General features: G+C 39.4%; 1 protein-coding gene across 4 annotated transcripts in view; it reads right to left on the bottom strand.

The window, feature by feature from the left end:
* Positions 1–8,460: 8,460 nt before the first annotated feature.
* Positions 8,461–23,695, bottom strand: part of CRYZ (crystallin zeta) — a 36,293-nt gene continuing 21,058 nt past the window's right edge. For 2 of the 4 annotated variants that reach the window (XM_060622029.3, XM_078451783.2), the window contains exons 5-8: positions 20,953–21,054; positions 20,757–20,852; positions 9,356–9,449; positions 8,461–9,008 (exon numbers count right to left, since the gene is read on the bottom strand). In XM_060622029.3, the coding sequence (XP_060478012.3) occupies positions 8,815–9,008; positions 9,356–9,449; positions 20,757–20,852; positions 20,953–21,054 (486 nt within the window). In that variant the 3' untranslated portion in view covers positions 8,461–8,814. Of the gene's footprint in view, positions 9,009–9,355; positions 9,450–19,380; positions 20,319–20,756; positions 20,853–20,952; positions 21,055–23,695 lie in introns of those variants that run through there. The other 2 variants (XM_060622027.3, XM_078451782.2) reach the window with 1 other exon arrangement.

Genomic DNA, 23,695 nt, shown 5'->3' with positions numbered 1-23,695 from the left:
TTATGGTTTTAAACCAGGAGTCAAAAACTCAAAAGGGAGGAAGAAAAATGTAAGATGCCAGGGAGTGACAAGCCTGTACAGATGAGGCTGCATGGCCAGTCTTAAATTAAAGGCCGGTTTTATAAGGCAACTGCCCTTGGGCTCAGCTGCTCGTTGCCTTCTAGAATGCTTTCTAAAATTGCCACATCTTATTTTTCCAGAAAAGCTAAAAAAGCTTTTTTTTGGTGAATTTTTCTAATTTTGAGAACATTATCAGGCTGCACAAAAATTACTTGTTGTGAGAAATCTGTTCACTGGCTTCCAGTTTATGGCTGCAGGAAGGCTGATCCTTCCCAGAAAAGTGATGGGAAGCCCATGCATGCACTTACATCTCCATGCGAATTACCACGTAGCTACCGGGCAACTGAAGATAAAGTACAGACAACACTGTTGGTGGGAAGATCTAAGGGAGGCTGGATGAAAGTTTCTGCCCCCCATGAGATTGCTCAGCAGGGTTTGAAGGGTAAGAGGATGCCCTGCCCTGTGCTGCTCGAGCTCCTGTGTAACAGACCTGGGAAGGCCACTGGATCCTCAGGCAACTCCAGCCCCTGTAGAACTCCCTGTAGAAGGGAGGAGATTTTTCCCCAAAGGGTAAACAAAAATTCTCAGGGCAAAGAGAAAATTATTTTAAAAAAAAGTTTATTTATTTTGAGAGACAGAGAGAGCCATGAGCAAGGGAGAGGCAGAGAGAGAGAGGGAGACACAGAGAATCCCAAGCAGGGATCCCAAGAGCCTGATGCGGGGCTTGAACCCAGGAACCGTGAGATCATGACCTGAGCTGAAACAGAGAGTCAGATGCTTAAGCAACCAAAGCCATCCAGGCACCTTAAGAGAAAAATCATTTTTATTTTTTTTTATTTTTAAATATATTTTCTCTAGTTCTTTTTTTTTTTTTAATTTTTTTTAACGTTTATTTATTTTTGAGACAGAGAGAGACAGAACATGAACGGGGGAGGGTCAGAGAGAAGAAGACACAGAATCCGAAACAGGCTCCAGGCTCTGAGCTGTCAGCACAGAGCCCGACGCGGGGCTCGAACTCACAGACCTCGAGATCATGACCTGAGCCGAAGTCGGCCACTTAACCGACTGAGCCACCCAGGCGCCCCGAGAAAAATCATTTTTAAAGAGAGAGGCATTCTTATGAAGGAGCAGAGATCTAAGAAGTTCAGCAAGGACAGACATGGGGAGGCCACCAGAAGACCTCATGAATGCTTTCGTTCCTCGGATTTTGTTCCCCTCACACTGGAGGGAAAGTCTTCTTTGCTGTATAATTTCCTCTCTCCCTGATTAAGGTATAATCCTTCAGTACACGGTGCATCTGACAGCAGTCCTGTGTTTATTTATTTTTTTCATGTTTATTTATTTTTGAAGAAGACAGAGACAGTGTGAGCAGGAGTGGGGCAGAGAGAGACAGAGACACGGAATCTGAAATGGGCTCCAGGATCTGAGCTGTCAGCACAGAGCCTGACGCGGGGCTCGAACCCAAGGACGTGAGCTGAAGTCGGATGCTTAATTGACTGAGCCACCCAGGCAACTCAGCCCTGTTTTTAGATGGAAGCTCCAACAGCTTGTTCATGTAAATTTGAGTTTTGGTAGAAGTTTGGTTAAACTGCAGAGCGCTAGAAGCACCAAAAAAGTGACAGCACAGAATGATGGTTTCCCTGTGTGGGGGAATGTGTTTAAAAGGAATAAATGGACAAAGAACGGAGTTTGAGATAGATTGTAAAGGTGATGGATGTAATATATAGATATTATAGCAATGTATTTTATAATCATGTGTGTTTCCTAAAATTATAGGCAAGTCACAGACAGGCAGTCTTTATAATTTTCTAGATTGAGAAGAAATGTGATGAGCGGCATCAGGGTTTGTGCACTGTGTTTTACTTAGCTAATGCCTGACACACTCTGCTATTCAGGGAAATCCATCAACGTGGAGAACAGCCGCATGATGAAACGGCTGGCCAAATCAGGCCAGATGGCATCCGGTCTGAACCACCCCTGCACACAAATGGGTGTCAAACAAGGTCATCGAGAGGCCCTAAGCCATCCAGCTTTTCCTATACGGGGCTGGTCAGTGATGCAACAAGCATTGTGAACACCTGGGTGAGAAAGTGCTGCCGCTCCTCCCCGGAGCTCTTCGGTCTCATCAGATGGCTGGCCTCCACTAATGTCTGTGGGGCAGGCCACCCTGAGTGACTGAGTGCTAATGAGTATGAGCTGGAAGGTCACATACCTGAGGACGTATATCCAGTCGTCAATCATTTCTCAAGTTTGGCACCACCATACAGGACGACAATTAGCCTGAATAAAGCTAAGGTGATGTTTTTAGTTGCCCCAGGCAAATTAGGCGAGCAACCAAAACCTACCATCAATGGCGTGGAGTTAAAAGCCATATCCAATTCCCATTGCCTATGTAGTCCGCTGTCTAGTGACAGGTCCTCTGCTTCTCTGTGGTTCTCCGAGCAGCCACCAGTGGTGCAGCTCATTATTGGAACAAGAAGTAACAACCTGTATTAATAAATCCAGCTTATTTGGGGGGAGCTTGACAGACAGGATTTTTGGTGCTAAAGCATCTGATTACAGATAAAGACCAAAGTGCAAGACTGCCCTGCTGCCTAGTCTCCACTATGGATGTGAAGTTTAAGTTCATTACCATTACCTCCTGGAACAACATTAATTCCACTCTGCAGAAAACATCAAATGGCAACACTGGTAAACTAATCAAGGAATAGATCTACTAACTATCAGCTGACATAATATTTGCCCTTTTTACTAACTGGCAATAGTTTCAGCTCAACAGTCTTGGAAATAATGAAATTCTGCAGAAGTACGCAAAAAAATCTATAGAAATTATGATCCATTGCATAGATTGCTAATATTCTAACAGTGTGTGATACCAATCCAAACTTCTACAATGTTTTTAGGATGAAAATTTAATTTCCTGCATTATTTGGTTTCTTTTGGCAGCAAATACCTCAAATATAATCTCTATAAAAGCTAAGGATAAATAGAAGGATTGCATTGAGGACACACACTGCTGCACGGTTTGCTTTCTACACCTTAACCCGAGTAAGATCTTGGAATTTCCTTACTTTCACTATATTATTTTTGGCTACTTCTTCACCCAGCCCACATGAGGTTCATTAGAATAATAACCCCCTTGATCCCAGTGCATCCAAAATTATGAATGTGCAAGAAAACATATTTTGCTTGTCCAAATCCAATCATTCCTGGAATGGAAATCACAAACTACTAAACAAGTTATAATTCTGTTCATGTATTGATAACAATAACCTTAGAAATATGGATTGCTAATATTGTCAGCTATAGGAACTAATCTTAATTTATTTCGTAAACATTGATTGAGAGCACATCCAGGGCTAGGTTATTCCTGCTGTCTCAAAGTGTCATCTTCCCAGGTCATGATCTCACGGTTCACGGGTTCGAGCCCTGTGTCGGGCTCTGTGTTGACAGCTCGGAGCCTGGAGCCTGCTTCAGATTCTGGGTCTCCTTCTCTCTCTGTGCCCCTCCCCAGCTCACTCTCTGTCTCTCAAAAATGAATAAATGTTAAAACAAAAACCAAAAAACAACAACAACAACTGGTTTCACCCTGTAATAGAAGGAACCTTTTCAGGGAAAAACAGTCTCATCTATTCACCCCATGAGGTCTAAAAGGTCTATGTATTCTTGATCTGATGGCAGATTCCTTTACGTCTTTTTCCTTCAAAAAAAGCTTCCATGAGGAATTTGTTAGCAAACACATCCAGAGGTTCCCCAGAAGCACTAATTCTAACTGACCACTACCCCAAGGCACCTGGAAGCTGAAAACTACAAGTTGCGATAAAGCTCACCCCTGGTGAAGATCCTTCAAAGTTTAGGGACGGCTAGAAATATCCATACTTTCTATATGTAAGGGATATTTACTGGAACATGGTGATAGGGCCAAGGAAGAAAGGGGATATGGGAAAGAGGAGGGCAGTGGCTGCAGTTCATTGATTGGGAGAGAATCTCACCCAACTGGAAGAAATTGAAGGTGTTTTTATGTGAAGTGCCCAGCACTTACCTGCTGCAGGAAATGCTCAAAAAAAAAAAAAAAAAAATGTTGCCTTCACTTTTCTCCTGTAAGACTACTTTATGTTAATGTAGCATTTTAAAGAGCATGATTTATGTTTACATGCATTATCTTACTTGACACTTGTGACACTGGAGGTAACACTTTATTTTTTGTTTGGAAACACGGATGATGCAAGGTCAGATCTATTGGCCCTAGGGCACACAGCTAGTACATTTTAGAGTCCATAACCCGGATCTTCTAATTCCAAGAACTATCTCTTTATTGCTCTGAGCTGCAAGTACTCAGTGATTGTACCTGGCCGCTTTTTTTTTTTATTTAAAAAAAATTCTTCCTCACTTATGTCTTCATATCTTCAAGGATCATGTTATCATTTATTTCCTCACATTTCCTTTTCTTTCTTTTTTTTTTTTTAATTTTTAAATGTTTATTTATGAGAGAGAGAGAGAGAGAGAGAGACAGAGCAGGAGTAGGGGAGGGCAAAGAGAGAGAGGGAGACACAGAATCCAAAGCAGGCTCCAGGCTCCAAGCTGTCAGCACAGAGCAGGACACGGGGCTCGAACTCATGGACCATGAGATCATGACCTGAGCTGAAGTCAAAGGCTTAACCGACTGAGCCCCCCAGGTGCCATCACATTTCCTTTTGTTTGCTTCTCAGTTTCCTCTGGTTCTGTTTGTAAAAGTGTTACAAGTATGATGTTCACGGATCCATGATTAAGAGTTCTTTACACAGGATCTTGAGCTCTTCAAAGTTAAAGAAACTCTACAAACAAGGCACATTTCATTCCAGCCCTTGTTTTTCCTTTCAGCACTTTTGCTCAAATACCAAACACAATTTGCGTTTTGCTTGAGATGGAAAGAAACACTTGTGTAGCTATAGCTATTACTGGGCCATTACCATTCCGAGGTGTTGATTTTGTGCTTCACATTTTTCCTGTGTTCTTCACTTGATGCCCTATCTTGAATTTTTATCTCACTCTAATCATTTTTTAAATTTGAAGTCTTCCTTTTTACTTTGGCAATTTCAGTTGGAACGCTAGGTTTGGGGGAAAAATGTTCGCAGAAAAACTGAAGGTTAAATCAGTTTTATTCTGTAAACACTGCCTAAATTATCATCTCCTTCCCATAACAACCCAATTAATATGTTAGAGCAAAGCTGGAAAGCCAAAAACTGTGCTGAAAACGTAGAGTTAGTGTGACACCTTCTGGTGAGGAACAAACTGCATTTGTCAACAGCAGCAAAAACTAATTCTGACAAGGGTCCTCCCGGATAGCTTTTATTCCAGCAAACCCATCTTTTGTGAACACCCAGCATATCTCAGGCTCTCCTGCAAGTTACCAGAGATACTGACACATTCAACAGTCTAACCACCTCTTGGGGAAGAAATATCTCTTATCTACACTCCTACCTACAGAGATGACAATCAAGTATGTTGGCAGTCTAGTTAGGTTGGGTGTTTCATAAGATGCTACAGGGGCCCACAGGGCCAGCCAGTCCTTATGGATCAAGGACAGCCTCACAGAGGTGGTGCTGCTTAAGTCTTGAAGGATGAGCCATTTTTGTGAAGCAACGAGGTAGGAGGTGGGTATATAGTGAGGAAAGTGCCACACACTGGAAACTAAGGGGACAGCACGTGGGCAAGGCTGAGAGGCTGAGAATGCGGGTTTACTGACCAGAACTTATTTCAGGTGCCTGGAGAAGACAGAGCATGGAGAGAGATGGGGCTAAAGCACAGAGAGAGCCTCAACTCAGAAGAGCTTTGGAAGCTTAGTTTAAGAAGTGTGGGTTTCACGATCAAGGCTTCAGGGACCCACTGGAAGATGTAACCGTGACAGTGATTCGGTCAGATTTTTCCACTACTAAAATCAGCCTGGCTCCAGGGTGGAGGGAAGGGAGGAGGACTCAAGTCCTTGTAAAATAGGAAGCTGTTCAAAGCGATGAGAACCTGAACTGCGCAGGGAACGGGTGCAGTAGAAAGTGTTTTAGGAAAGAGTGGCAGCCGGTATTAGAACACGTTTAAACGTGGGCTCTGAGAAAAAAGAAGGATTATATCTCATGCCCCAAGTAAAAGGAACATTTCTTTTCCTTAAACAAAGAGAGGAAAGCCCCTCCTATGAATGTAGACGTCTTACTTCTCTTTGTATGTGGTCTTAGGAAAGAGTTAAAAATATTTCTCATCACATGAGAGCATAATTGCTCCACAATCCAAGCATGCAATTTTACAAACTAAATTTGGAGACTTTCAAAAAAATATTGATCGCACCTGAAAACATTTAATGAATGCAATTTGGAAACAAGGGCCCAGAGACACCAATTTGTATCAACAGTGCTTAAATACTCCCATAAAAAAACAACACACCCAGGGCCTTGGGAAATTTGGATCACTATAATGTGTTTTCAGAGGAAGGTTTGAAATTTTTAGATGAACAGCTATAATTATAAATTGAAATTAAATACAATGCGAGAGAGGCTATGATTTCCCTTGCCGTCAAAATAAATCTAAGGAATATATCGTGTCCACTGAGTATCAGACAAGGGCGTGCACTTATTCCCTGTATAAACCACGTCCTGCTTTACATACCAGAGTGCTTTTACTTCTGTATCCAAATGCTAATGGATACATTTATCCATCGAACTCACATTTAAAATCTAAATATTTCCACTGATGTGCAAGGCTCCCTGTTACCTCACTGATGTCATCTTCTGTTACTCTCCCACTCCCTCATTCCACCCGGGTCAGGGCACCTTCATCATCCTGAAACACTACAGAGATGCTCCTTCCTCAGGGTTTTTGCACTCACTATTCCTTCTGTCTGGAAAGCTCTGTTCAGATATCTACTTGCATGACTCAGTCTCTCATTTCCTTTAGGTCCTCTGTTCAAAGATCACCTTCATAGGAAGGTTTCCCTGACCACACTACATAAAATAGCACCTGCTCTCAACATTCTCTTGCCCCTTACTCTGCTTTATTTCTCTGTATAGCTCTTATCACCACTCCACGTTCTACGTAATTAATCTATTTGTGTATCATTGCCTCTCTCCACTAAAATTCAAATGTTATAAAACCACAGACTGTCACCGACGTTTAATCAGGGCATAGAACAATGTCTGGTTCAGAGTAGGTGCTTAACAAATATTTGTCAAATGGATGATGTTTGTTTGAAATATTTATTAAGTTTTTAGTTAGATGGGCAAGCTAGAGGTTTTCAATCAATTTACCAACCACTTACTCTGTGGCAGGTACTATTCTCTAGCTTTTATGAGACAAAAGACCACCCATGGATCCCTGGATAAACAGAGCAGTGGGGGTCGGACAAGTCAGTTGATAATTGTAGTCAATTATACTTCAATAAAGCTGGAAAAAGAAACAGATAGCTGTAATCCACCTGTTCATTCAACATGTACTTATTGAGTACTTAATAGAAGAGAGCGCAGTTTCTTCACAGGCTTTTTATGTGCCAAGCATTGTGCAAAGGCATAGAAAGATGTATCTATTATATTTTTTAGAACAGCCAGTAACCATTATCCCCGATTTACAACCATGAAGTTTGAGGCTTACCAAGGCCCAAGGTTGCCACACTAGTGAAAGATTAAGACTAGACCAGGTCTGGGGGCCTAAGTGGCTCAGTCGGGTTAAGCATCCGATTCTTGGTTTTGGCTCAGGTCATGATCTCAAGGTTTATGTGCAAGCCCTGTATGGCGCTCTACACTGACAGTGCAGAGCCTGCTTGGGATTCTCTTTCTCCCACTCTCTCTCTCTGCCACTCCCCTGCTTGCTCTCTATCTCTCTCTCTCTCTCAAAATAAATAAATAAACATGAAAAAAAAAAAAAGCCTAGGCTAGGTGTAACTAAACCAGCCCTGCAAGAAACATTAAAGGGGACTCTCTGAGTGGGAAAGAAAGACAAAGCGACAAAAACTCGAAAAGAACAGGGAAAATCTCAAGACTAGACCAGGTCTAGGTCTAACTCTGTATTATAGTTATTCTGCTAAAGAAACTCAGAGAAGAACCATCTAACCTATGAGTGAGCTCAGAACAGCCTTCCAAGCAGAAGTAACACCTAAGGTAAACCTTCAAAGTAATGGGCCAGAATTGGGCAGGGTGGAGGGGAGAGCACGCTGAGCTGGATGGACAGCCTGTGTGAAGTATCACAACATTGTACTTTCCATAAAGAAACTTCTGGACCTTTGTTTTCATTAATACAGAAGGTTAAATTTTGGCTCTCTGAATTACTGAAATATAAAAAACACAAACACACACATACACATCCCATTACAAACAATAGCAAAATCAATTTAATATGTGATATAACTCAATCATGCAATGCAAATAATCAGCAGGAAAGAATAATATAAACACAAGACTGAGGAAGATCCAGTATTCCAGATTTTAACAAAAGAGATATGATTGCCTATAAACAACATTTTCCATTTATAGCATATAATTAAATAACTTATGTGGCAATTAAATTACATGCCAATTAAATAGAATTGCAAGCCTTAATAAAACAAGTTAAAAACAAATGGAAGTTATTACTGAAGCACATCAATTGCTTTTTTCCTACTAAGTTGAATTGACATCTAAAAATTAATACTTACCTGTGTTATATACTTTCTGTATTTAGAATAGAAGTTTAAAAATTAGACAGTTACAGGTTTTTCAAGCTAAAATTAAGTAAGGTTATGACGTCTGGATGCTTGTTTCATTCAAGTAAAATAATAAAGGAAAATGAATGTTTTAATTCATCGGTTTTACTTTTATTTTCTTCAAAATTCCATTTTTTTCCTCTTAACCATCCAGAGTGAGATTTTCTTTGAAGCAAGATGGCAGGTACCCAGAGCTGAGCTTTGACAGTATACAAAGCCAAATTTTTCATACTTGATCCAAGTGTTAAATCTGCAATTTACAGTTAATGTACCAACATGTTTACATACCTCTGTGGTATGTAAACCATAATACAGTTTAAACTTCAAATTAAATATATATATGTATATATATGTGTGTTATATGTGTGTGTGCATATATATATATATATATATATATGTAAATTGCAATACAGTTTCAACTTCAAATTAAATATATATGTAATATACATCGTGTGTGTGTGTGTGTGTGTGTGTGTGTGTGTGTGTGTGTAATACTTGAGATATAGCATTATTTGTAATAATACTTGATAACCAAGTATTGTTTCTGGGAGATGTGCCTCTCCCTTGTTTGTGGTTGTGCAGGGTTATGTTGCATACCTGAGGCTTCATATGCTTCAGAGAGTTTAGATAAACACTGACCAGGATTACTGGGAGCAAAAGATCCATCTGTCCACTTGAACCTCCTTTGTACCTGTCCAGAGAAAAAATATAGAGTACACTAAACCTAACTAAGGTTATTATGGTCTGGTTGTTAGAGTACCACATTGCCCTCATCCTGTCTTTTCTTCCTACTTTGCAATGTACTTGAGAAAACTGAAAAATCGTAATGGATCAATTTACAATATTTTATTTTCTAAAATTCTCTTTTGCGTGTTTATGGTGCAGAGCCCCCTTCTCCTCTGATAGGAGAGCTAGGCAGTTACCTGAATCTAGTTCAAAAAGGTTATATAAAAAGGGGCCCCTGGGTGGCTCAGTTGATTAAGCGACTGACTTCAGCTCAGGTCATGATCTCACACTCTGTGAGTTCAAGCCCTGTGTTGGGCTCTGTGCTGACAGCTCAGAGCCTGGGGCCTACTTCGGATTCTGTGTCTCCGACTCTCTCCGCCCCTCCCCAGCTCGTGCTCTCTGTCTCTCAGAAATAAATAAACGTTAAAAATTAAAAAAAACAGGTTATGTAAAAAGAAATTGTAATAAGAGGCATACTCTGCTTTCCAAATCCTTGTTTTCTCTTAATCTATGTAAGGCATACCCAAAATAGACAGGTAAAGAAAGAAAAAAGTTGTCTTTATGGAAGAAACAAAACAAAAAGCCTTAAAAACATATATTCATAATAAATATAAGTGGAGCTATAAATACAACTTGATATAGCAAAGCTTGCAGGTAGGAAAAACCTAACTGGCCATTATAATCCTTCACTCCCCAAACACTTGAATGCCTGCCCTCTACAGCGCTATTAGGTTTTATTCCTCACCTCAAGAAACTTAAGTTCTAGTGCAAAAAAGTTAAATCAAAAGATAAAAACATTCACTCCTCCTGATTAGCAACTGCTTATCCTACTGAGCTTCAGCTATTCCATGCTCTTCCCTAGCTTGTGGTTTACAGCAATTTGCTTTCGTTAAGTTTCAGTGATATCTGATTAGTAGCTGCTCCCACATTCTATCTACCGTCCAGAGGGAAAAATGCCTTGCTCATCTTCCAAACACTGCACACAGGGATATAGTGAGATCATCTTGTGATTAATCAAATGCTTAATTCCTGAATATATATGGAGAAAGGGCAATAACGGGACATAAATGGCATGAACAGGAGTACAGGCGGGAAAGTTCTGGGTTTGAAGGGCAAGTGAGAGGGGGCAGCTCAGCGGCACATGTTTCATTTGATTGGCTAGAGCCTCAGTGGGCAGATGACATGGTGAAAGGAAGACTGGAAACTGGAGGTTGACTACAGGTTTGATGCAGGGCTAGGTTTCATTGAGTGATTCTGTAGATGGATGGTGTCCGTACTAGTTGAGGGTATTCCAGTCACCACCTAGGCCTGGTGGAATGCGAGGGCTGGTTATGGCTAACCCACTGAAGAGCAATGAGGGATCAAATGAGTGGAAGGACTGAATGCAAAGAACAGGTATATTTAAAAATGTTTTAAAGGACTTTAAACTACCTCTGCTTTGGAAACTGATTTCTTCACTGTCTAGTCACTTTAGAAAGGTGTGTTAAATTAAATCTTCCCAGTCCTCGCCACCCCAGGGGCTGGAAGTGAGGTCACAATAATAGTAATAACACAAATCCTATTATTTCAAGTGAGTCCAGTGTCTGGCCTAGGGCATCCAGCTCCCTGAAAAATCTTCCCCAAGTATTTCTAGGGGATCCAGAGCTGTCTAGATCATGGCTCTTTCCCTGGTCCTATGGCTGCTGCTTTTCTTCTGTGTACCCCTGTCCTCCAGTCAGCCTCTGACATGCCTCTAGGAAAAACAGGCACAGTGCTAGGATCCCACTGGCTGCAAATTCCCCATTCCTTGGTCAAACCATAGTGTTTGGAATTTACATCTGAAAAATGCATTATGAACATAATTTCATGCAGAAGTTAAGGCACATTCCACAAATCAGTGCATAATAAATATTTATTAACTTATTCAATAAATGTTTGCTTACCAGTGAGGTACAGAGACAGATTTAGGAAATAAAAGACAGAGTCCCTTCACTCAAGAAATATATGCCATTCTCGTCAGGAAAGCAGACACATCAATAGTAAACTGCAATGGTGTAAGGTGTGCTTTTTTGTTACCATGTTTATATGAGGCATCTGTGTATGTGTGTGTGTGTGTGTGTGTGTGTGTGTACTCACCTTCTTCCAAAAAGAAATGACTACCCTAGGCAGGGTGGCAAGTGTTCAGGTTTATTTCAGGAACAGAGTGGAAGGGTGCTTAACTCGGATTAGGGGTGGTCAAGGAAGATTGTCTGCAGAATGCTATCGTATTTAGTAGGGCTTCAGATTCCATGTGCTGCCTTCACATCTTTGAGACTCACAGGGCCCTGAAGGCTTAGCTGTGAGTTCCCCTACTCTTGCCAGAAATGTCCCTGACCTGGTGGGAAAGGCTCCCCACCCTTGTTCCTCTGTCAGCTGGGCTGGTTGTGACCCGTCCTGTCCTCAGCAAAATGAGCTGGACCTCTCTGCCAGCCTGTAAAACTCTTCAAACCCATCACATTCCCCAGTGGGAGCCAGGGGGTACCCTACCCTCTTGTTACTACAAAGCCGACCTCCCAAAGTGCCTTTTGATTCATTTGGCTCCCAAGTACAACTACCCATGTGACCCTCTCTGGCATTCAGTGCCGTTTCCCCTGGGCTGTGGGTGTATATGACAAGTAACTGTTGCCAACCTCACCTGGCCAGTGTTGGGTGTTGCGTGTTTGGCCTTCTCACACTATTTCGGGTGGAGGAATCCCTCCTTCACCAGCAAGGTGGAAAGGAGGTGCTCAGAACAGTCATGTTGGAGGAGTTTTGAAGGATGAATAAGATTTACATAGGTGGAGACATGGAAGAAAGCATGTCAGAAGAGAGATACAAAAGAGTATGATGCATTTAAGGAAGGACAAGCAGATTGGTAGGATGGAGAGATAGTGAGGGTAGAGGCTAAAGAGGGAGTGCCATTTGTGAGAAGGTAAAGAGGTTTTTTGTTTGTTTTTTTGTTTTGTTTTGTTTTTCCTGAAACAACATTAAAGGATTTTAATGAGACATTTCACAAAGATCACTCTAGTACTGTGTGGCCAATGGATTCAAAGTAGGGCCAGAATAAAGGCCAAGCAGCCAGTGAGAACGCCATGATAGAAAGTCAAGCAGGAAGCAACGAGAGCTAAGACCAGGTTCTGTAGGTACAAAGAATGGAAGCCATTCAGGTTCCTGGCCCATAGGATGCAGTACTGAGGACAAAGGAGGGGGAAGAATTGGAAATGACTGCTAGACTTGGGTAGCCAGGTACAAGCTGTCTTCATTCACTGAGTTAGGACATGCAAGAAGAGGAACAGGTTTGAGATTGGGAAGAATCCAATTCTGGACATATTGATTTTGAGATGTCTGTGGAACATCCAAGCACTGTCCAGTGGATGGTTCATCCTATGGATCTTAGAAGAGGCTAGAGATAAAGGTTTGAGTGCACAAAGGTGATACTGATGCCTGGGCTCTGATGCAAGTCAAGAGGAACGTACAGAGAAAAAAAGTCTCAAAGTAAAGCATGCCAACATTTAAAAGGTGAATGGAAGAAGAGATGTTTACAAAGGAAACTGCAAAGAAACCAAGGGTATCAGGAGAATGTTGTTCTGGAAGTCAGGATAGGAAAGAACCTGGGGTGTTTATATACTTAGGGAGATGATGAAGCAACAGGATTCAGGAATATTCGACAGAGCAAGGTTCATGAAGAGGTCAGAGCAAAAGGATTCAGAGAAAAGATGGAGAAATTAATGCTTAATAAACAGAATGGTCATCACTTCCAATGAAAGAGATGAAGACAAAGGATACAAATAAACTTGTAAGTATAAATAGCTTAATGTTTTCTTCATTGTGAAATAAAAATTCCAGATAAATTGCCTACCACTGGGTGGAACAAAACTGAAAAACAGTGCTCCTCATTTAGTTAGCCAGCAGGCTGACGATAAAGAGGCAAAGAATTCTAGCAACTTAAGAGTTTTCATTTATGTGGAAATGTAGTTTGATAGACATAAAAAGGAACATAATCTGAGAAGCACTTAGAAGCTATAGTGATAGGTCTATAAACAAGACTATGTGAAGCCAGCTAATAAACTCAAACCTACTTTAGGATAAAAGAAACTGCAAGACATGTAAAAACCCAAATTGTATGGATACACTGTGAAACAGAATTACAGTGTTAATTCCTAAGCAAAATAATATTTCACCAAATAATACATGGGTACAATTTTGTTACAATGCATTTGTCACACCTACTAAAAATGCTTTGATTACAACTGATGCTTACAATTGGATTTCAAATGTGATGTTGCAATCAAAATAAACATCCAAGACAAATTGATAAGCCTAAGTTATTCTTGTTTTTTTTTATTAACCCTAATTTAAATCTGAGAGTTCATTACTAAAAATGTACATACAAAGCTTTCCCAAGATCAGATAGTTCTCATCTGAAGAATATTTTATCTTTTCAAAACAAAATGGACTATTTTCTGAGGACAACTTATTATCTCAAAAACAAGAATAAAATAAGTAAATCATTACAATCCACTTAGTGCAAATTTAACACAAATGCACTGCAATAATTTTTTAACAAGCATGTCATAAGAATAAATCATAAATTACCAACACAGATAAAAACGAATTCTGAATGTGCAGGCATACAATTACAGATGGTTCATGGTAAGATACATACTTGTACTCTGAAACTCAGTCATTTGTTTTGGTGTTTTTATATTAAACTCTTTAGAACCTAATATTTATTATATAAGGAAGAATTTCTCTTAAATAAAATTTAGCTGTTGGTTTGTCAGAAATAACTTTTGTTCAAAAATATTTGAAAATGTTGAAAAAATAAAAGTGTTGGGGGAAAATCTTTATAACTCCACCACTAAATCAGAACCTTCTGATAAGTATCTAACAGACATCTCTTGAAATGCATAATTAACTGCAGTGAAATAGAACTGGAATTATACATATTTTGTATTTGCTCTTTAAACTTAATATTCCTAATACTGTGTCCTGAACATCTATCTTTCCATGCTAATAGCTAAGGATCTACCTGATCATTATAATAGCTACATTGTATTGTGCTATACAAATATATTAGCTTTTTAATGACTTAACTGATGAAAATCTGGGTTGTCTCCAATATTTTGTTATAATTAGCTATGCTGCAGTGAAAACAACCTTGACATATGCCTCTATAGACATGTCTATCTCGTTAGAATAAATTCCTGCAGTGGAATTAGTGGGTCAAAGAGGATCCACATTTTAAACTTAAGGACATTACCTACCTGCTGTCCAGAACAAAAGCAATTTCATACTTCCATCCATAGTCCATGAGTGCCCATTTCTTGAGTTACTAATGAGGGTGAACAACTCTTTCTCTAGGTTTGCTGCCATATGCATCTATTGTTGAATGGGTTATCCACTCATTTTCATTCTCTTCGAGGGTGTTCATCATTTAATATAGAATTTTTTTAAGATGATTCATCTTTATGTGTTATTATGGATTTTTTTCTACTTTTCCTATTTTGTTCTTTGATAGTTTGGGCTTCTGAGTAATGGTGTAAGGGGATGTTCACCTCTCAAGATTATAAAAAAAATACTCTACCATCTGTTTGTTGTATATAATTTTATTTATTATATTCAAGTTTTTGAACCATCTCAAAGCCTATTGTCAACCACAAAAGTGAGAAACATTTCTAGACTCTCTTTTGTTCCACTGATCTTGGACTAATATTTTAGTAACTCTAACTTGGGAAAAAAATTTTCATATCTGCTGGCACTCGTTCCAACTTTTTAAGTATTTTTTTAATGTGTCTGGCTATCTGCCTACTTTTTTTTCCCCACAAAAAAAGCTTTGGAAACATTTTTTCAAGATTCTAAAAAGTCCTATTGAGATTTTGGTATGAATTACGTTGAATTTCCAGAGTACAAGAGGAAAATCTGTACATGAATCTGATCAAGAAATCTTTAAGTATTCCATTATGTCCTCCAGGAGTTCTGTAGTTCTCTTTTTAAGGGTCCTGTATGTTTCTTGTAAATTTGGTCACTTATATTTCACTGCTTTTTAAATTTAAGTAGTATTTCTATTGCTAATAGATCTTTCTCCAATATATTTTCTGATTGATCAGGTTTATATTAATTTTTGTAGATTTCTTTATTATTTTTTTAATTTTTTAACATTTATTTATTTTTGAGACAGAGAGAGAGAGAGTATGAATGGGGGAGGGTCAGAGAGAGAGGGAGACACAGAATCTGAAACAGGCTCCAGGCTCTGAGCTGTCAGCACAGAGCCTGACACAGGGCTTGAACTCACAGACTGCAAGATCATGACCTGAGCCGAAGTCAGACGCTTAACCGACTGAGCCACCCAGGCACCCCAATTTCTGTATATTTATTATGCAATTAGCTACCTTTTTGAACTCATAAGTTTGAACTCTTTCCATTTATTCTCTTATATTCTCCAGGGTTATTATAATATAACTGTAAATAATGATTCTTCTGTATGCTCCCTTCTAATATCTGTATGTGTGACTTCTAAAAATTTTAAAGGATAGGGGCGCCTGGGTGGCTCAGTCGGTTAAGCAGCCGACTTCGGCTCAGGTCATGCTCTCGCGGTCCGTGAATTCGAGCCCCGCGTCGGGCTCTGTGCTGACAGCTCAGAGCCTGGAGCCTGTTTCAGATTCTGTGTCTCCCTCTCTCTGACCTTCCCCTGTTCATGGTCTCTCTCTGTCTCAAAAATAAATAAACGTTAAAAAAAAATTTTTTTTAAATAAAAAAAATTTTTAAAGGATATATTTTATTACTAGTAGTTTTTAAGGGCATCTGGGTGGCTCAGTCAGTTGAGCGTCTGACTTCGGCTCAGGTCATGATCTCATGGTTCGTGAGTTCAAGCCCCGTGTCAGGCTCTGTGCTGACAGCTCAGAGCCTCGAGCCTGCTTCGGATTCTGTGTCCCCCTCTCTCTCTGCCCCACCCCTGCTTGTGCTCTGTCTCTGTCTTTCAGAAATGAATAAACACTTAAAAAACAAACGAGTAGTTTTTATTAATTTGGCATAGATCTAATAAAAACTATCAGTAAATAAACTTAGCTCTTTTGGTTAGTTTAGGAAAATATTACTTTGATCTTTCTGTTTTCTTTGGGGTGGCACACTATAATTCAAAACTCGTATTTTTCTTTCTTTTGTTTGCTATATCTTTTTTTTTCTCATCTCTTTCTCCACATTTTTAGAGTGATCAAATTTACCCATATGACCATTGAAGTTCAGTAGCGTCAGTTATGCTGATTTATTCCTTGTATGGGAATTTGCTTTGGGGGTTTGCTTTTATTTTATTTTTTCATATTTCAGGATGCTTCCCTTTCATTCCTCCTCTATTTCAACTTACTCCTTCTTTATGCCTAATAAAAATGAAAGACTATTTGTTTAAACACTTCTTTATGCAAGACAGAGCACTAAGTACTTCACAGACTTGAACTTGTTAACTTTCTACAAACGCTAAGGTAGATATTACTCCTGTGTTATGTGTGAGGAAACTGAAACTGAATGACTAGTTAATTTGCCCAGGACTCTACAGTTGGTCAGTAGGAAAGCCAGGATTTAAAGCCAGGTCATCTGCCTCCACAACCCATGCTTTTAACAACACTACCAGACAGTTAGTTTCACATGTCCTTGTGTCTGTTCATAGGGGAGTTCAGTTCCTTTCAGATCTATACCTGGAATGAGGTGGCCTCAAAAATACCTTGAGTCAATTCCACTGCCTGCTGCACTAATGCAGGAGCATCTTCTGCTCCAATTCTTAGATAATTTGCCATTGCTCAAGTCAGACAAATGTTCTCTGTCCAAGGGTTATACACCTTCCAGCATTTGTTACAATCTAGGGATTCTCCACCCTCCACCCATTAGCAAGATTTTCTCTGTGGTGACTGTACACTCAGGGGCGCAAAGTCCCCCTCACTCCTGAGTCTGCAGGTGTACCCCAAACTGAAATCTGTAGTTTCTATCATGCAGGTGAAAGAAAGGGGCAGGGGACTACTGAGGGGGTGGGCATAGATCTCAATTCTAGCTAGCTCAGATGATGTCTGGGCAGCAGGGACTTGATTTTCTAGGTAGTGTAGCTCCTGTGCCCTGAGTTTGAGGCAGTGACTGAGTTGGAGCTTTTTACTAACTTCTCTCCAGCTAATTTGGGTCAATGAATCAAATGACGGACACTGGAGTTACTATAAATTCCCAGTGGATTCTGGCACAGGGTTTCTTCTTTAGTTTCTAGTACTGTTATAATCTTTGTGCGAATTTTTGCATGAAGCTGGGAAAGGATAACCAGGGATTACCAATCTCTGGCATGTTTAACATGTTTAACAAGCATCTGTATCACACAGCAGGTTTGTGATTTGATTTAGGTTCACTTTTCTTTTTTTTTTTGAGAGAAAGGGAGAGTGTGGGTGCGTGAGTGGGGGAGGGGCAGAGAGAATCTTAAGCAGGCGTGGGCTCAATCTTATGACCTTGAGACCATGACCTGACCCGAAATCAAGAGTCAGAAGCTTAACCAACTGAGCCATCCAGGTGCCCCTAGACTCACTCTTAAAGAGTATACATAGACTGTCTTCATCAACACCTAACAGTCTGACTCACTCACCAAAGTGAATCTAGATCACTTTTTATGATATAACATTTCTGGGCTCTCTTCTTGGATATAGGAAGTTCCCCAAATATGAGCTATTCCTAAAGCCCTATAGTGAAACTGTCCTATGAAAATTTTCAAATGACGTATTTTTAAAAAATCACCATGCTAAAAAATGGTAGTGTTGGAAAAAGAATTAAGGATTGATCTGAGGTGTTTTCCCATCTATGAGACGTGGTTGAGGAGGCAGAGAGAGCCAGGTCAAAGCAACCTGATAGGTTTTGCTATTCTTTAGTGTTATCTTGCACACAAAAAAAGCTCTTTACACCATGAATTGTGGAAGCCCCTTGGCACATAGAATTTCTTGCCTGAGTAAAGCTGAGCTAAGGACATTATAAAACGCTACCTCTTGGGGCACCTGGGTAGCTCAGTCAGTTAAACATCTGACTTTGGCTCAAGTCATTATCTCACGGTCTGTGGGTTCAAGCCCCGTGTCAAGCTCTGTGCTGACAGCTCGGAGCCTGGAGCCTGCTTCGGATTCTGTGTCTCCCTTTTTTTCTCTCTGCTCTTACCCTGCTCACACTCTGTCTCTCAAAAACTAAGCATTAAAAAATTAAGAAAAAATTGAAATGCTACTCCTCCACCCCCCCTTTTAGAAGCACCCAAGTTTTGTACTTCTATGGCCAAAGCTACTCTGGATAGAGGCAGGTAACAAATGCATCAAAAATATTAAATGTGTAACTAGAAATCTCATGCTACATTAAGTGCCCTTCATCTGTGTTCTTATGTCACTCCCTTGTGATGATTGGTTTTACGTATCAATGTAATGTCACCATGTTTTATTTATGTGCTTACAAAAAGTCACCACATGACTCTAGGTAGATTACCCTCATAACGCAGATGGGCTGCATGCAATCGGTCAAAAGTCTTAAGAACAAAAACTGAGGTTTCCCAGAGAAAGAATTCAGCAATATAGAAACTCTGTTGGCCTACCCTATAGATTTAGACTTATCAGTCCCCATAGCTGCATGAGAAAATTCCTTAAATCTCTTTATACATACGCATGTGTGTTTGTACATATATAGGAGGCTGTGCTCATATAAAGAAAAACAGGAAAAAAATAACAATCAAACCTCATTTCCTTGCACATAACATTGATGGCATTTATTTAGTATAGATAAAGACTTCCAACACAGAACACTGTTAGGAATTAATCATTAGGAACTATGTAAGAGATGTGATGTAAGGCAAGTATTATATAAAGATGAAATAGATAAACAGTTTTTATTTTTCTACAATATTATTTCTATTCTTTCCACTGCAAGTTACCATGCTATGAAAACAAAAGCCGCCCACTCTTAATATGTCAAATTTGTTTAGTAATTTAAAGAAAAATATATGACTCCCATCACACAGATAATTCTAAATTTACTTTGAAAATCAAATCATCAAGAAGTATCTATCTGGAGAGACTATGGACCTACTATCACATTGTAACAAAGATAAGGCTGCTATCTTCACAGAATATATGGATAATTAGTAATCAACCATTTACACAGTGAATGTTCTAATATTTGGGGAAATATTGGAAAACTATTTTTTAAAAAACAAATTTCTGTGGACATTGTTTATCTTGCCAATGAGATTAGTTTGGAAAAGGGGTCTTGTTTAGTTTAGAAAATCTTCAGAGTCCAATAGAGTTCTGGGCTGAACATATACTGAAGATCCTTTACAAGCACAAATAGGCTTGGAAATCACGCAGTCTTACTTTGAATTAGCTTGCTTTAGTCCAAGGTATGGAATTAATGATCAAGTACTAGGAATTTCTGTAATGTACCCAATGCCAAATGGCTACTAACATTCTACTTCCTACTATGATGACTCCTTGATTAGAGCTCGGTGGGAGGCATAAAGCATATTGTGAACTATAAAATAAATTGTACTCCAATTTATTCCAGATCTCTAAAGCTAAATCTTGTTTTTCGATATAAGAAACTCACTATTTTAGCAGAAGTAGTATAAGTAAAACTGGGGCAGGAAACTTCTAATTGCACAAGAAATACATGAAAGACTTAATCATTCTAAGAGAAGAATCATTTTCCCAGTAGCCCCACTGCTATGGATGATATTTTCATGAGCCTGGGCCACCTTCTCCAATGAATACTGAGAACCTATTACAGGTTTCAGCCAACCAATTTCCATTCCAGCTTGAAGGGCCGCTGCATATTGCCTAAATTCCTCCTAAGTGAAAGAAAAAGGTATGTCTGTAGAAGAACATACGACCTAAGTTTCAGAAGCACTAGAAATTTTCAGATTCTAAGAGTTAGAACATAAACGGTTTCTTACAAATATGTGGCTTTTGTCAACTTGTCCAGAACTACAGAAAAAGTAGTTCTATATAGAATAACCATAAGCCCAATTTGTCTGAGACAGTGTCAGTTCACAAAATACCTACTGTCCTAAAGTAATTACTAATAGTATGTCTTTTCTCTCTCAAAAGTGTCTTGACTTGGAAAATAAATCACACTGTCACCCTGGTTATCTTATAGTGACTAATACTTAACATACTCATGTAGTCAGATAACTAAGTTTAACATCTGCTTAAACTTTCAGTCTGTCTGACTAGGCAAATTGTCTCAGTGTTTAAGTTACCAAGATCAGAATCACTTCTTTTCCTACCTTAGTTGATGAGTAGAGAGCAACCCCAATTATACTAGATTCCTTTGTCATGGTGTCCCGTGGGTTTATTTCAATAGGACCTCTGCTGCCAACAACCTATTATGAAGAATAACACGTCTATAGTTAAAGATTACTGTAAAATAGTATTAAATTATGGTAAAACTTCAAAGTGGTAAAAAGAAACCAAAATACTTACTATTACTCGTCCTCCACGTGACAGAAGATTCAAATCATTATTAAGATTTACATTAGCTAACATTTCAATGATCACATCAATTCCTTTTTCACCAACAGATTTCTGTGTAATAAAAAAGAACCCAGAGTGAGATAAGAAAACAAGTAAAAAAAAAAAAAAACCCTGTAAAATAGTTATCATAGTCCTATATATTGCAGAAATGTGTTTCAAAAGACATAAATACTACATTTTTAAGACTATAACACAAATTGTTAATGATCTAATTATATACTGAGGATGTAATTCCAAGGTACTAGTCACAACATCTAAAGTGATAAAGATTTATACTAAATAAATTTCACGTGCTTCGACTCGACTATAAAATACTTTTTATTTTATAAATAGTTGAAAATTTTCTGTCTTCAAAATGTATTTTCACAGAGAAAAAAAACAAAAAACAAAGCGTAAATCCCAAAAAGGTTTTCACTTTAAAAAAAAAACAACAAAAAACAAAAGAAAAGCACTGGCTGTCTGGCATTGCAGATTTTTTCTGTGTGTGCATTCAGTTTTGTCCCAAGTGGTTTACAATCAGCTTGGCTACTACTTCTTTTCTTTTGGGTTTTTTCAGAGATCTTGGCCATCCCAAACTGTCTCTTAAGTAAGTTATACATACACACCTTGTATTCATTTTATTCTAACAAAAAAAAAAAATGAATACCTGTGTCAGATATTGTTAAGCACTGGGAATTCAAAGATGGACACAGAGAACTCAAAACACAGCTAGGGAGAAAGATGGAAAATACCACTGACACAGCTGTGATGGAATGGGCCAAGTGCTGCGTGAGCAGAAATAAACCACAGGTTATGGAGAAAAACAGAGTTACAACCCTGATCATCTGTAATGATCACAGAAAGTTCCACAGAGGTGAGGACCTGGGCCCTGAGGAATGAACAGGAGTCCTGTAAGTAAAAAGGGAGGAAGAAGAGCCAGCGGAACACACATGAGGCATAGTCCCTCCAGACAGAAGAAACAGAAAAGCAAAGAGCTATGGACTGAGAGTCCAGGTCAGGATCAGAAAGTAGCCAAGCAGAGCTGAGGCATGTGTTTGGGAATGGGGGGGGGGGGGGGGAGGAGGGAAAGGGAGAGAGGTAGAGACTATAAGTTGCTATGGACTGGGAACACACATTGAATGCCACGTTACAGGATCCAGACTTTTGGGGGGCAGGTATCAATTAAGTTTTGTGTCAGACACTGTTTTAGGATACTGAGCTGCAGCAGGTAACAAGAGAGACAAAAATTCCTATCCATATATATATATATATATATATTTTAGGAGAACAAATAACTCTGGAGACAGTGAAGATAGAAGGCGATAGTAAGTCAGTTATAAACAAAAGACAAAGCTGGAGAAGATGAAGACTAAACTAAGTCACAATGGAGAACAGAACAAAGAAGATATATTTGAAAGGCATGTCAGAGATGAAACTGATAGAGGGAGGTGATCGGCCTGATGGGTAGGAAGGAGAATGATGATTAAAAGATAGAAATATAAAATAAAACTTGTGACCCTGTCTGGGGGGAGCAGATGAGTGGAGACATCCAGGAGGTCAATGACACAAAGGCAGGGAACTCCCGCCAGAGACAGTGCTGGATACCAGCAGGATGCAGGCACTAACTGACCAGGGGAGATGAGACTGGTCAGGAGGAAGGTCTAGCACCAGGGAGGATGGCAGACCAAGGGGAAAGTCTAAGGAGCAACAACATTTAAGTAATATGAGGAGGAAGGGGGCTGGAAATGAAGTCAGGCAAGTAAGACGAGAACCAGCTTTCAGGAGACGTGGTCAGGGGTAGCTGCTGCCAAAAAAAAACCCCCCAAAAAATCAAGCAGGATGAGGCCTAAGCCAAAAGCAGCAGATGGGTAATTAGGAGCCCACCGGTGACCTCTGACAAGAGGTATAAGTAGCTGGGGTGGAAGCAACATGCGGGGGAAGGTGACGGGAGGTAAGGAAGTAAAAGATGTCCTCACTACTTTCTCAAGTGTGGTGGTAGAGGGTGTGGAGGGTTTGATAAAGGGTTAAGGGAATGGTCTGGAGAATGAGAGAGACTTAAGCAGAAGGAGCCAGTAGAAGACATAGAAGCCATAAGACCTCAAGGTCTTAAGGTCAGATTTCTGCAAAACAAAAACATATTCTTAAAATAACTGAGCATTTTTCATCTTTATAAATATTCTTGGATAATAGTATCAGGCATGAATATTCAATTAATTTTAGGTTTTCTAGATATATAACAAAAGAGTGCCTTTACACAGCTTTTTTTTTTTTTTTTGGCAAGATGATGTAGTGGTAATACACAAACCCTCACTCATATTTTCCTCAATTTGTAATGACCTAGGTTACATAGTAATCAGTGCCTGGAAAATTCTAATTCTTTCTCAACATGAGCAAGTAGTCTGAGGATTAGGTTGAATTCTGCTCTAGCAATGAAATATATGCAACGAGTAACAAAGCCTACCTCACCACTCTGGTTGTGGTAGTGATTATTCTTCCATGGCATACAATTGACAAGTAAACTTTGTCCCCTAGCTTAGACAGATCCAATTTGTAATCTGTAACTACCTCACCTTCTCTGGAAAATTTAAACCAATAGAAATTATATTAAGAAATTAAGAAAACCTCATGGTTGCCAGAGGTGGGGGTGGGAACTGGGTGAAATGGGTGAATGTGATCAAAAGGTACAAACTTCCAGTCATTAAAAAAAAATAAG

This window comes from Panthera onca, chromosome C1 (assembly GCF_046562875.1).
Source record: "Panthera onca isolate mPanOnc1 chromosome C1, mPanOnc1 haplotype 2, whole genome shotgun sequence".
Lineage (NCBI taxonomy): Eukaryota > Metazoa > Chordata > Mammalia > Carnivora > Felidae > Panthera > Panthera onca.
This window is presented reverse-complemented; position numbering and strand designations above follow the sequence as displayed.